At 45.5% G+C, this 15,587-nt stretch overlaps 1 protein-coding gene across 1 annotated transcript in view; it reads right to left on the reverse strand.

Moving 5' to 3' along the window:
• hs3st4 (heparan sulfate (glucosamine) 3-O-sulfotransferase 4) overlaps positions 1-13,203 on the reverse strand; it is an 83,961-nt gene extending 70,758 nt beyond the window's left edge. The window contains exon 1 of the mRNA XM_037087573.1: positions 11,754-13,203. Within this exon, the coding sequence (XP_036943468.1) occupies positions 11,754-12,358 (605 nt within the window). The 5' untranslated portion in view covers positions 12,359-13,203. The remainder of the gene's footprint in view (positions 1-11,753) is intronic.
• Between the last annotated feature and the right edge of the window lie 2,384 nt (positions 13,204-15,587).

Here is a 15,587-nt window from a genome sequence, read left to right on the forward strand (position 1 = left end):
GATGAAATTGGCTATACCCATTAACTGCTCAAGAGGATTTTTTTTTTCCCCTCTCTCTCTCTCCATATGCAAAAAGGGATGGAGCGGCGTTACTTCTTCCATGATCCCCATGTTACAATAGAGATCGCGAGAATCAGATCAAACCAATCTGAAATCCTGGAATGAAATGAAGAAAGGAGCCGCTATTCAGCCAAAACAAAACACAGCAGAAAAGGGGAGAAAAAAAAAGTTCCTGAAAGATAATTCAACACGGCGCTCTGCACTGTGTTGATCCACAGTGTTGGGATCTCTGCTGCAGGAAATGTAAGAACCTGGAGAACGCCGTTGTAATGGTTGTACTAATCAGCCGCGGTGAAATGTTGCAGGCCGTACTTGTTGCAATTCAAATCTGCAGCGTTTTCACCTGAGATTTCAATTATTCAAAAACCAGATGATGCAAATGCAGCCTGTAACAAAATCTGCAGACAGTGTTATTTAACTGGGGGAAGTGCTTCCAGTCTAACCCCGTCTCAGGAAACACATTTACGTGGTGCCGAATGGCCCATTTCATATATTTAGCGAAATGTTTTCATGGTTTAAGTGGCAAAATGTTCATGTTGTCATGTCATTTCCCTCCGATATCGACTCACAGCATGACTTATATTTGAGGTTTTGCTGAAATTTTGGAAATTAAATCACAAGTTCTGAGCCAAAACAGTCTTTAGCCATTTCCCCAGCTTATCGTTAGCCTTTCCCTAACTAACTTTAACAGAAATTTTCAAAAAAATGCTTACATGCATCATCTCGGAGTTGGATGAGATTGTTTTAAAACACTCACGTGTCTTTACGCTTGATATTTATCTGGAGTGAGGTGCTACTAAGCGCAGCACTGAGGCAAAAAAATTGTGGTGTAACAGTCGTCCCGTTTCTGTCAAAATATGGTGAAATTCAGCCAACTGCACCTGTGAAGCTCAATAATTAACACATCACGTCTCACTTCTTCATCATCCAGAAGCCGGAGACAGCTCGACACACAACCTCTTGTGAAATGGGGATTTGTTATGTTTACACAGGTGTCTGTGTGTATCAACACAACCAGATGCAATGAGCGACAAGGTGAGCTTTACAGGTTATTAGGTGAGTAAACTGCTTCCAGTCATTGTGCTAAGCTAAGCTAAGTGGCTCCTGACGGTTGGCTTTACATTTAAGCATGCAGACATGAGAGTGATGTTCGGTTTTTTTCCCCTTTTCATTTAACTCTTGGCAGGAAAGCAAATAAGCATATTCAGCATGATGTTGCCTTCACTGCTGTCCCCAGAGTGTAGGTTAGAACTGATGTGGCACGGGTTGGGATCGGTCATGTCAATTGACGCGGTGCCTTCGAGTTCTCCGGTGTAAATAAAAAGGGATGAGTGGTTACTGCCTGGATGTGACCTGGATGTTCTGTATACGTAAGTGCATGTGTGATTTGTATGTATTAAATCTAATGCATTTGAGTTAAGTTATGTGAGCGGAACGATGTCTGTTCAAGGCCACCTTCACCGTACATATCTGTAATCGGGGTAAACAGGTAAGCTGTAACCATGGTAACAGCCGAGTGACGCAGAAGCTCAGTGCAAAAGGTAGGGAAGGCAATTCTGGAGAAAGATAGTTTATCGTTGAGTCTCTTTCCCTGGTTGTCGAGTGCCGACGCTATGGGTAGGTACTCAGCCTGGAATCCTGAGGCGTCATATTAAATGGGGATGAAAGTCAACAGTACACTGTGTTTGGAAAAAAAGAGAAGAAGGCTGGATGACGTAACACAACGTAGACAAAAGCTGTGTCAGGTGCTCCTAGAGACTGAGAGAAAAGGGTAAATACAAAGGCAGTCGAGGCACTGCAAAAAAGAAACGTCAAGAAATAAGGAAGGAAACACTAAAAAGCTGTTCTCGCAGCTAAAACGTTAAAAGGGCAAACATGTTTCGAGCGTCAGGTCCAAGAGTCTTCGCCTTTGTAATCAACTATATTTCTCCAGAATCACCCTCCTTACCTTTTACTGCGCCGGGCTCGAGTCCAGTTCAGATTTAAAACAAAAAAAAAGAAAATGTTTGTCTAGTTCAGGTCTGGTCCAGTTTTATATTGTATTCCATAATCCTGACTGAAACCAAGATCAGACATTTGACATGCACACTAGCCCGTCTAGATTCTGTCTGATGGCATAACACTGACCAGAGGCTGAGTCAAGTTTTCTTCTTTAAAATAAAAATCTGTTTTAAATTATTTTGAGTCTTATAAGATATAATTTAAAAGATGAAGCCTCTCAGGGCTTCTGGTGGACGTACAGAAACAGCCCTGAACATGAAAGACACTGAACAGACTCGCACTGAATCCATAACACACGATACATACACATCACACATGCAGAGCATTAATGATTGATGTAAGCGGACACAGCCATGTATGCATTTGACCGCATGAGGCACCGTTGACAATGTAAAATACGTGGATGGGCGTCTTTCAGCTTTGAGATCAGACACTCAGCGGTGCTCCATCGTTACACTTGACAATCAGCCGCACGTCTGATCATCGCCGAGGAGAGCCTTGTTACGGGAAGAAGTCACTTCTTCCTCGCAGGGAAGATGATTTCATCATATCGTTGATTCCACAGTTGGCTTAGTGTTCGATAGATTGATTTATAAAGTGCTGCGTGCGAGCTAAAGCAGATGAAACACGCCGCCCTTTCTGGCTGGAGGATATAATGAGTAATTTTCTTGTGCTACGCTGCATCTAAAGAGACGCTCCAACAAGAAATAAACACGATTGCTCCTGTGGTAACCAGAACCTCAGAGCTCCACCGTGCTCGGGAGTTTAATCAAGTGGAAAGAGGACGGGCAATGAGAAGAGACTGTACTGGAGCGGTCCACTCTCTTGACAGTGCATGGGGCTATGCTGCTAATTAAAAAGTTTAATTCCACAACTGCAGCACTGGCATCAGAGCACTCAGAGGTGCGTCCTTGTGAGTCTTGGCGCCGTCTTATCAGGCGTAGGCAGATTCTGCCATGTTGGGGAAGGCGCAGGACAGGGAGGCACTGCGGCAGCACACAGGCCCAGCTGGAAGGGATGGCATCGTGCCTACTCGGGGATCTGGCCCACCTTGCTCTTTCCCATCTCCCCACTGAGTGGAGTCACGGGCTCCCAGTCAGGTGGCAAGAGTCAGGCGCTAAGCTGCCCATGGAGCAAGCCGAGAAACGGAAAGCAGGGCTAAACAAGGGATAAACGCTGGATTTAGACTTTCTGGTTCTGGCCCCGGCACCGGATCCATGTCTCCATTACACACCCTCTGTCACCAGGTCCTGTCCGAGCGACCGGAGGTTGCAGGTACAGCAAAGCCTGAGCTGCAGCACACACTGTTCCTTCAGAGCCCCACAGAGGCTGCTTCAGATGTGATACACACCTCCTCCGTGAATGGGAAAAGGAAGTAGTGAATTCTTTATAATACAGAGCAAAGACGGGATGTGTTTCTTTGGTAAGGTGATGAACGAGCGCGCTCCATTGTGCGGCTCTGAGCTAAAAGTTTTAAAGCCGTGTAGGATCTATTGATTAGAGCACATTACAACACGCACAAAGGCGGAAAGGCCTTGGAAATGACAACACTCGGTGTGTGACATGCTTTTAAAAAAAAGGGCCACATCGCACGAAGCAGCAGGAAAAGATGATTGGAAAAAAAAAAAAGTCGACAGTGAAAGCGAAATCGCTTCAGAGCACGAGGAATAACAACGGTGTGTTCAGGGACTAATCACCGCGGAGCTGCAAGCCATCGCCGACTCGTTTGTCAGCAGCACGGGGCCGCAGCCCTGCAAGAATAAGAATACCACTCTAAAGATTTATAGGCGCTCCCTCTCAAATTTTATTGCGTAGGGGTTAAAGTGTCATTTTAATAACACAGAGATATTAGAGCTCGCAAACCTCAGTACAACTTTTGTTCTTGTTCTCAGCAAGCTGATTTATCAATGTATAAACACTTTACAGAGGAGACAAAGGAAACGCCGGGTGCATTATGATTTGCTCACGTGATTTCTTTGACCAGAGACACCGCGGTTTCATCTTCGTGGATTTTTAAAAACATCTCGCATGCATTCAAGCTGGTAAATCAGCGCAGCGCCGTGAAACTCCTCCAACACAAAGTTGTTTGGATCACGACCCGCTGTTGCTTTTCACCTTTTTTTTTTTCCCACTCCTTTAAAAATATGCTTTTAATTCAGTGCAGCCAAGCCGCCGACTGTGGCGCTAGGAGTTTGATAGATGATGTATTCGCCTCATAAACAGGTGAGCCTGGCAATAAATCCTTTAACACTGGGTCAGATCCATAGAGTGGTGAGACGGTGGTGTTTCAGGAGGTGGCGGCTGAAGTGTGTTGGCGGTGAGCTGACAGAGTGATAAGTTATTCAGGATATGCAGGACACACTCCTGTTACCGAGTATTGTCTTTTCTTCCGGCTCCAGCAGTACAGTCTTAGTGGCAGTTATCTGATGAAGTACAGTGTGTAAATCAGTTTTATACCCTGTTAAGTCTTATACTGAGAAACTTTATGAGAGAAGTCTAATTTATGACTTTTGGCCAATTATTGTGAGGACTGGATGTGAGCGTGAGAACTCTGTTCATACACAGATTAAAAGGACGGACAATTCATTTTTTAGTGGATTGTATTTCAGCTCGCAAAGTAGTAAAGCTGTTAAAATGCAAAATGTGCATTTCTTTCCATAGTTCATGTGGAGTAGATGTTAAGGGTGTGTGTGTGTGTGTGTGTGTGTGTGTGTGTGTGTGTGTGTGTGTGTGTGTGTGTGTGTGTGTGTGTGTGTGTGTGTGTGTGTGTGTGTGTGTGTGTGTGTGTGTGAGACCATCTTCCATACTTCAATTTGTGTTCCTGCAATCGACTCTGAAGTAATCACGAGTATTTATGGGCTCCAGCTCCGACACATGTATATTTGACCCACCTGGCAATGTGAAAGATGTCAGTCATTATTTTTAGAGGGTTTCTCTGCCTTTACAAAAACATATAAACACTATTGTTGGTGTAATAGCAGTTTTAGCTACCGCAGGTAATGTTAGCTGCCACATTAGCATTCTGGCTTTAATTCTCCCAAACGACGTTGGTTGAATAGAATAGATTATTGCTGGTCTCTGTGGGTGCATCTAGCATCTGGGTCCCTTCTCCCCCCTTATGGACAGTCCTGTCCATGCTGTCCACACAATGTGCTCCAATAGGAACACACTCACAGTGATTCAACAGGATTCAGGTAAACGGTAACGCCGTCATCATTCACATTATCGTTGAATGTTCTGTGTAACACAGTTCTGAGATTCCAGCCAGTGTTGTACAAAGAGGAGTCAGACTCTCCTCCATGTAGCATCGTTTTCAGGAAGTGGATGTCTCACAGTATGTTCTGAATATTACAGGCCATCCAAACACACACACACACACACACACACACACACACACACACACACACACACACACACACACACACACACACACACGACAAGGGCACAGAGACAGAGTTACTTGAAATTTTAAGATCTGTGTTTCATGGTCGTATTGATTTTTGATGAATTTCACACATAATTCAGTTCAGATCTATGGCTGTGTGTTGATGTAGCTTTATTTATGACTCCTGTAATGATTTTCCCGGAAAAGCATCAGTTCAGGTTCGCACCTCTAGAAGACACTGATCCCGATCATCAGACTGAGGCCTAAAGTTAGAATACCAACACACGCAGCGTGAGGTGCACTTTGTTACCTCGAATCTTTCACATCAGAAATTATTAACACGGCGGCTCCGTGGCAGGTTCTCTCAGAGTGAAGAAAGCCGTTGAGGAGACTGCTCCCACTCTGCTGACTGTCCAGTTCGCACATCAATGCAGAGCAGAATCCCATCGAGCCTCAGCAGATGAGAAACCTCGGGCCTCCCGCTGTATTATTTGATCCGGCCACACACGCTTTTCAGCTGGAATTAATCTAAAAATCGGACAGTCTGACACTCCTCAAAATGCCTTTTTACAACGTGTAAAGGCGGCTCACTCTGCCACTGTTAATCTGCGAGTTGGCCCAAATGTCAAGGGCTTCGACATTTTACGTGTGAGGTACCAGATTTGACCAATTTGGGGAAAATAACAGCTCTGTCAACGAGGTTTTCTTGTAATTGATCACGCCGTGTTTGTCTCCCTCAGCCAGCAACAGTTCTGTGAGTATTCTGTGCTCTTTTTTCAGTTTTTTTATTTTCTCTCTGGCAGTTGCTCCTCTCCAACCCCGTTCATTAACACTAATATAAATTCTATTTGTTTGGCATTTTGCAAAAAAAAAAAAAAAACATTCCCAGCATTCAACCTCACTAATAAGCCCTCATTAGCCCGGTCCCCTAACTAAGTGTGAATTCCTGCTGAGAACGCTCGCCCACAGCGCACATAAATCTTCATGTATGATCGATAATCAATGGCGTTGCTTAGCACAATTTATGAGGCACATTATGATTCCACTAAAGTACACAAATACTGGCAGGGAGCTGGGGTAACATTTGCCGGATTGGTCATCGCGCATCCAAACGGCTCCCAGTTCCAGGTTGAGGCATGCTCAAGAGAACAGATAAGTTAAATCCTCGCGGTGGCTCATCCTCCTTACTCAGAAATAGAGGCGACATTAGGAGCGCCAACTGGCTGTTGAAAGCCCTCTGTGTACGGTAATGATGGCTCTAGATTGCTAATTGCTTGTTCAAGTAAGCCCAAAACACACTGGAGAAACTGTCCAAGAGCACTAAAAACAGGAAAGCAGGACCGATCACCAGTCTGGGCCCCCGCCGATGGAGGTTCACACCAGACGCGCAACAAACAAGAATCCTGATGTGAGTATTAGACGTGTGCCGAGCTAAAAACAATCTTTGTGCCACATTCTGAGGCGTTTCATGATGTAAGAGTTGCTCAGCATTGTATTTTTCCTCCGCCTCCACAATCGGAGTTAATCCCTGATCCGGTAATGTGTCAGGAGCGGGTCAGATGCTTAGTACTGCATTAAACAGAACAAATGTGAAAGTACAACAAACAACAACAAAGTTGTATTAGATATGTTGAAAATGAATGATTCTTAGATGCATTTTGATGCTGAGAGATGAACATGCAGCAGAAACACGCGTCTGGGAAGGACCCCTGTCTCAGAGGTGATGTGTGAAAGTGTATTTTTCGTAGATTTAAGCTCACTCGCAGCTAGTGTCATCACAGAGATCAACATATCGGCTGCTTCAGGCCTCATTCTTCGCAGTATCGATACACTCCGGCTGCATTATTTCACCAACAGCGAGACGCCACATTGCTCCGCCTCCATAAAATACATTCATCCAGATGCCCTCGCTGGTTACACGCAGCACAAAAGCTTCGTTGTGTTTCTCTTTGAATAGAAATCACAGTTGTGTGCCCTTTCTGTCAGTTTTCACCCGCCTAATCAAACGTAGTATTGAACATCGATATTTCTAAAGGCAGTGTACCGAAGCGAGAAATTCCAGCATTGTGACAACACTAGAGTACCTGTGAAGCTCTCACAGAAAGATTTTTATTGTGTTTTTCTAATGAGGTGGGTCACACAGATACTGGTATTGACAAAGATGCCTCTTTTTATATTGTAGACTGACTCTCTAAATGAAAAGGGAGTTTAGATTAACCAGAGTTCTTGCATTGATTGATGAAAAGGAAGCACGTGCAGTAACATAGACGGTGAAGGATGCGTTATTAAAATGCAGTCGAGAAGGTGAATCGTAATCGAAAGAGGCCAGTGAAGATTCCCATGAAGTTACGTGTCGCACGGTGGCAAAGTTGGACAATGTGCTCGTTTAAAAAAAAAAAAAGAAGAAAGAAAGAGAGATTCACTGTTCAGTGTCGAGCGGTTTCCAAAACGGTTTCTGGAGGCAGTTTTATGAACACATGGATCAAAAACCATCTCTTACTGCTGATAACATGGACACACGCCAGAAAGAAAAATGTAATGCGTTTCATTTGAAGTTTCAACAGATACATCGAAACACTAACGAGCAGTAATCGCACGAGCGCAGTGCAGATCTCACCGCTGCTGCAGACGCATGCGCTCCATTTATTTCTAAATGTGATTTGAGTCCTTTTCTCCCCGGCCTATATCTCTATCTATCTCTCTCTCTATCTCTCTATAAATAAAAGTTAATCTGAGTCTGTGTAATATAGAGACTCATTTAGCCTGAATCCTCTCACACCACAACAACAACAACAACAACAACAACAACAACAACAACAACAACAACAACACCACAAAGACCCAGAGCTCCAAGAAAATGCTTCAGTTGCAAAATAAACAAGTTACCTTTTTTTAAAAAAATGAATTATTTAATGTGATTATTACAAAGTGCAGTGTTTAAAGCCGATTCCTGTCTACAACTCATGTACTGTACGTGCAGCCGCTACACAATACAAGCTGACAAGTTGTGCTGCCTGCCTTCACTTCAGCAGGAGAACACAGCGGCTGTGGAAATAGAGGGGGCGTTCGCTGCTGCCTACATAAAAGAGAACATATTTCCTTTTATTCCACCGCTGTCACTGAGGTTTGACCACGTCAAACATTTGCTGGGATAATGATAACGTCCTTGGAGGAAGCGATGCTTCATGATACTTTACCCAAGTCAGAGGAAAGTGGCAACAAAAGCCTTTACTGGACGGAGATGTATTTTTTTCTAAATGAGGCGTCTGAGGCCGAACGTTGAAGTAGCACAAACACGTTTACAGCCTCATTCAGCCGGACTCACCCTGCTGCATGACCGGCCAAGTCGCCAGGACGAGATTTTAACGTTTCTGCAAACCACCGACGTTCACTATTCTATGTGTTAAAAAGCTTCGTAACACAGGGACGTTTCTACCACGTGTGTCAGAATACATTCACGCTACATTTATGACCTGACCTGCATGTGAGGAACTCGTGTAGGTTGCAGATAAGAAGACCACCGATCAAGTTCAAATCATGACACCACCGGATATCTTAAAGAAAACCTCTGCATGATTTCCAGTCGTGTACCAGTCGAGGAGACCAAAACAGGTATTTCAAGCAGAACATGAACATTTTCTAACCCTAACTCAGATGATTTATTTATTTATTTATTCATTTTTTGGCCTAAAGCTAAAAAGCCCACGAGCACAAGTCTTACCTCAACAGAATATAGAAAATTGAACCTAAAGAAATCTGAAGTTTCACCGCGGTTTCTAGAAATGTACATTTACCCAGGGGATCAGGTCGCGTCTCACCCCAGCTGGACTGCAGTGGGACAGGCTCCAGGCCCGCCTGAATGAATCCACCATGTTTCCTCACCATGCGGCAGCTTCTTTAATTCACACAACACAAAGAAACTCAATGGAACTTTCCTTCATCCTCTTTTCTTTCCTCTGGAGCGTCGCACAAGGCATCAGGAGAGTATTCAGACACACAACCCCGTGCTAAAGATCACTACACCCAAATATGTGTCGGATAAACTGTAACCGGCAAAAAGCATCAGCAGTCGATACGAGCTCCCGCAGATATCATTGGATCCGCCGAGACTTAGCGAGCATCTGAGCACACGTAAGCCCTGACGAGACGCCTCAGGATTACCTCTCCCCGCAAGTTTGTCGTCGGTATCCAACACGTGGAGCAGCTGTTGCCGAGACAGGCCCGAATTTATGAATCGCATTTTACGAGATTACTGGTCTCGTTCTACTACGCCAATGTCAAACGCACGCAAACATCTGTAACTGATCATGATTTTCGCTTCCATTAAGTGCACATTAGCCGCAGCATCAACAGGCAGAGGGGAGAGCGATGCAGTAAAACGCACTGTGCAGGAAACAAAGCGGACAAACGTGGCCTGAATGTGTGGCGCAACTCGTCGTTATTCTATAACCATTAAACCATCAACTTCACACCCCACCCGTGTAAAAATGTGGCCCTGTGTGTTCACCTGCTCCCTGAACGCACCACTCAGAGGTGAACGTTCCACACAGGAGCAGCGACGGATATAACATTAAGGCTCCCGTGGGGGATTCTTTTTGGCTCAGGGGCCCCTAAAACACACAAGCGCACTTCTTATTATTTATGTAAGCATGTCATCCTCCTCTCTAATGAGCCTTTCACCGGAAGCTCAGTGAAACAGCTTGCATTAACACAGGCTAAATGAACAGCCGAGAGCTCCCGTGTCTATGCAGCAAGATGAAAGCAGATGCTCCACAACCCAAACACCGGCGCGGCAGACCTCGAGTCAGCGTCACTGTCGTCAGCTCATTGACTCCATTAGAAAGTCTTGAATTCCCCCCAACCCCCCCTCCACTCCCAGGTCAAACATCATTATGTGAGAAGAACGCCGGGCGGAGCCATGACCAACTGAGCCCCCCCCCCCCCCCCCACACACACACACACACACACACAAACACGGGAATGATAAACAGGAAGCACACCGGCTAATAAAGCTGGGCTCAAAGTGAATGTCAGCCAGCACACACCAGCTAAAAACTGATGCTCAGAGCTCAGACATGGAAAAAAAAAGAAAAAAAGGAATCCAACACTCTCACGTGTTGGACTGAAGCAGAGGAGGTGCTCCGGTAAGTGATGGGTTGAGGAGGAGGAGGAGGAGAAAATACTGACTGACTTCAAGATGAAAGCAGAGTCAAGCAAAGGGAAGAAAAAAGAAAAATCACTGCTTCACCTTTAAATACTTGCAGTCTGATACGTATCACATGAAAACCTGCTTCTATAGAAAAGAACCCCCCTCTCTGTAAATCTGTGAGCATGACTGTGTGTGTGTGTGTGTGTGTGTGTGTGTGTGTGTGTGGAATAATGAACTGAATAATGAGCCGATTCCTCTTGATTAGCGTAAGAAAAATAATATGACAACACATGATGGACCCTGTTTGTCATCACGTGTTTCATTGTCACCAGCTGATACAGGATCAGACTGAAGCGGCACACGATGGCCACCTCGCCAAAAAAAAAAAAAAAAAGAGGGAGAGAAATTAAACGAGATGTTGAACCAAATCGTCGCCCGTGGCTCTCATCCCTGTGTGTGCTGGTCTGCCACTACGCCTGGTGAAGTGCAATTCTGCTGTTTAAGACCACCCTGGATCTGCAACAGTGGAGCTCACTACAACACACACACACGCACACACACACACACACACACACACACACCATGGTTCAGAAGCAAAGTGGAAACTCCTCTGTGAGCAGTATAAATATATACTCTCAGCAGGAGATTACAGACCTCACCTCCCTGAGGTGCTCTCACACTCTGTTAAAGGACCATTTTATCAATTTATACAAATCAACCACTTTACAATCCACTTTGTTTCCTCTATATTTCCAGGCAGCCTTTGCTTTTTTTTTTTTATTTTATTTTTTTATTGGTGTCACTCAAAATGCCAGGATTTGAGAACTCACTGGAGTGAGATAATCCAGTCCACAGTGACTGACAGAAGGGTTTATTTCCTATGGGAATAAAAAAGACATAAAAAGAAAAAACTAGCTTGTGGATCTGATGGGAAGTTTGAGACGTGATTAATCCCTCCGTGTCTGACCTCCTGCAGGTTGTTGAGTCTGTTTCCAACTGAAATACCTACAAACCAAAATTATTAATTGGAAGTGGGAAAAAACAGCACAGAGGAGGCTGGAGTGTGCGTGATTAGCGGCGGATCTGGCTCAACACAGACAGACAGACAGACAGACAACAACACCGGCTGCTACGATCAGAACCGAGGCTGTAACTCACCGGTACCAGTCCAGCCCCCTCTCGTAGTTCCTGTCAAAGAAATGGGGCTCGTTCCCCACGGCTCTGACGTCCGGGTGCACCCTGAGCGCCTCCAGCAGGGCTCTGGTCCCCCCTTTCTTCACCCCGATGATGATGGCTTGGGGAAGTTTCTTCTCTCCGTAATCCATGGTGCAGTTCACCCTGAGCTCGCTGTCCGTGGTGCTGAACTCCTGGTGCTCCCTCTCCAGCGCGGTGGTTCGGTACGCCGCCGCCGCCGCCGCCGTCGCCGATCTGGTCGGAGCCGCCTGCGTCCTAATCCACTCCACCGTCCTCTGCTCGGCCTCGGCATGATCCTTCACGGTGGAGACCGCGGTGGTCCTCTCGGCCTCCGTGAATTCGCCCTGCGAAGCGGAGTAAAGTTTCTCCCTCAATGTCACAAAAGTTGTCTCCTCCGTCACCAGCCTCCCCTGGTACGCGTAGTTCTCTTGCAGGGGGAACTGCAGCGAGTTGTAGCAGCTCATCAAGCTGTAGAACAAGTATGTGACAGAGAGGGAGAGGGTGAACATGAATAAGATTTTCCGGGGCACTTTAGAGGTGAAAACCGAAGTGCTGGACCAAAATGCCATCTCTGATAGCAGTGATCCTCTCAAAGAAGTGGCCAGACATGTTTCCACCCCGAGTCTTGCATGGACGAACTAAACAAAAAAAAAAAACAAAAAGAACAAAAACCCAAAACAGCAAATAAGCAGTCACTATCAGCGCCGCTCCAGCTGGAAACGCGTGAACCTGGACCGAACCGAGCTGATCCAACCTGACCGCATATTGATGAAGGCTCGCCGGGGAAAACGGGTCGTTAAAATTCCGGGAGAATACCGAGTCCCAACCCCCCCACCCCCCTTTTTTATCCCCCCTTCTTGAGTGTCGATTTGTTTTATTCCGAGGCTGACAGATAATGTCACAATTTATTGGAGTGAACTTGCGGATCTGAGAGGCTGGAGGTCTGGCGTCCTTCCAGATGAGCAGCCCGGCTTGAACTGGACTGAGTGCGATGCGCGAAATGTAGACATTTTATAAAAAAAAAAAAAAAAGGAAAGAAAAAAAAAAGAGCAGCAGGGTTTAAAGTAGGATTCCTCCTCTTCTTCCTCTCCTGCTCCTCACCAGCAGCAGCAGCCCGAAGTCCGGTCCAGTCTGCGATACAGGAGTGGATTCACATCCATCTCGGAGCACAATCCACTCAATCTGTTCCCAACAGGAGACGACCGGGGCGCACGATCCCCTCCGCTTCCCTCTGCTCTCTCCTCCTCTCTCCTCACTTTTGTAGTAGAAAGTCGGCAGCCTGCTGCACAAAGGCGTCCACTCTTCTCTTCTCTCCTCTCCTCTTTCTCTCTCTCTCTCTCGCTCTCTGAGGCTGCTGCTCGCCGTCCCTGCCGCCTTGCGCCTTCTTCACGTTGGTAGGATCCTACGATGTGCGCATCGGCTGGGTGAGCTCATCTCAAGTGAAGCGCCGTGGAGCCACACAGCACAACTAGTGTGTACACCCACTTTCTCTCTCTCTCTCTCTCTCTCCCTCTATCCGTGCACAAGTAGGGCTGTGAACGTCAGATGTCCTTATCTGAAAATCACCAGAACCAAAAAAAAAAAAAAAGGTGGACAGACCCGCACGGTCCCGCTCCTCCTCCACATGGACAGAATCAGAGGCGGGAATATGCGGGATGTCATGTCACAGTGGTGCGTCTGTCGCCTCGTGCTGCATTTATAAAAGTTGCCCAAACTCCATCCTCCAAAATAATAATTGTGACGGAGATTACATTTTTTTTTCTCCCTCTACAGAAAGCTCATGTCTGCACCCTGCTGGTTTTTCCGTGGAGCGGTTGCATAAGTTAATTAACAACAACAAAAAAGACACAGAAAAGAAGTTGATCTTGCAGAATGTGCTGGAAAACAAGCTGCAGTACACGATGAATTTATGATGCAGACATTATGTAATTACTGATGAGAATATCCAGCAGAACTTAACTCATACACTTTGTTTGCACCAAATAATTGCATGCCACTGAAACGTCTCCCTGTGTTAGAGGATCTCATTCATCACGCCCCTCCAAATGCAAGCTCCACACTCTGTACTGGGTCAAAAATAGTTTGCAATGCCTGGCTCTCAGAACAGAACAGAACAGAACAGAACAGCAAGCCGCCTTTATATATAAAGATCTGTGGGGGGGAGGGGGAATATTCATTTGTGCATGTTGGCTTGGCTAAATTGTGTCTCCTCTAAATGCAATCCAGGGGTGACACCAAGTCGTTTTAGCAAAGTGTTGTGTAGAAGTGGTGCAGTGGTGCCAAAGGACAACGAAGTCGCAGGGGAGCTCTTCAGATTTGCATTCGAGACCCGGCGCGCTCCCACCAAATCACAAAATCTGTCATCCGTTGAGCGCCGCGAGCACAGATGGGAATATATATCTCCTCACATTGCTGAGTTCCCCAACACAGAGTCAGGATTTTCAAAAACTTAAAAATCTATTTTTTTTTTTTTTTACAATGACAGAATATTAAATGATTAAAAATGAAACAGGTGAGAAGAGACAAGCCAGCCCTGTGTGAGTGAGGAGGAGATGGTGGTGGTTGTGCCAGCTGCGTAAGGTGGCCAAGTTTCCGAGACAGTGTTTCATCTATACAGCAAGTGCAAAATTTAGCCAGTCGCTAGGTTAAACCAGCTACGTTGTTCAGCAGTCAGTGGTTTCTGTGTCTGAACCTAACCAGACCCTTAAAACAACGTTGTCACGACATAACAATTAAAATTGAACCTAAAGAAACGTGTTGCTACAGTGTCAGGGGTATTCTGGCGATTTGGGTTGCATAAGCACTTGATATTTTCATGAGTCGTGGGACTTTTTCCAGCCATGTTAGAGAGGCCATTTTTTTTCTGGCAACTGCGCGGGCTAGCTGGTGAACAAAGTGGACTGTTTAGTTGCTAAAGATGTCAGGCATTTTCTCAGATGTCACATTACAAAATGCCAAAGTGAAGGTTGGACGACACACGACTGCAGAGGAGCAGCAGATGAATGTAAGTGTCGTTTTGCAAATTAAATTCAACTTTAAAAAGTGACAATATATCAACGGTGTGTTTCCAACTTGTTTTTTCTGCCCCCTGGTGGCCAAAAAAATATGTAGGCAAAAGAAACGCTGAAATTCATTTTTCTTTAAAGTTGCTCTTATGACTTGTACTTTATTACAGTGATTTCATGAAATGGCGATCTTTCCAAGTCATAGATTAAGTTAGTCATCTATATGTTAACGGCTGAATAAATCTGTGTGAGATTGTATCCAGTAAACCACATCACTACTTGTCACGTAGCCGTCTGTGTGTCCTCTTTGGTGAAACCTTGATTCAAAAACACTGTTGCCAGATTCTTTTTTTTTTTTTTCTTTCTCAGCAAGATGAAACAGCAAGTTATTTACAAACCAGAGCGGTCCATAAGCAATGCAGGTGATTGGGCGAGGGGGAGGGAAGCGTGGACAAGTGTTTGGAGCACAATGGTTACTGGGTGTTTGGCAGTCAAGAGAGCGTAGGAGAGCTCAATGAGTTTGCTGAAAATGTTGTATTCGTAAATTGCCACTCGGAGAAGCGGAGAGCTCTCTACTGCGAACTGCCCTGTTTGTAAATTCCCACTGTTATCAGACTTCCTGTCACCCCGTCAGAGAGCTCGGAGCATGCTCAGACACTTCGGGACGTGTCAGTGTTAACGACAGCCAGTGAAGTGGTACGAAGACGGCTGCCGCCACTTAATGCTGATGATAAATTATTATCACAGCGGCGGGAAGAAAATATATTGACCCGCTCCATCTTCCCCTTTGTTG

The sequence above is a fragment of the Acanthopagrus latus genome, chromosome 23, assembly GCF_904848185.1.
Source record: "Acanthopagrus latus isolate v.2019 chromosome 23, fAcaLat1.1, whole genome shotgun sequence".
NCBI lineage: Eukaryota > Metazoa > Chordata > Actinopteri > Spariformes > Sparidae > Acanthopagrus > Acanthopagrus latus.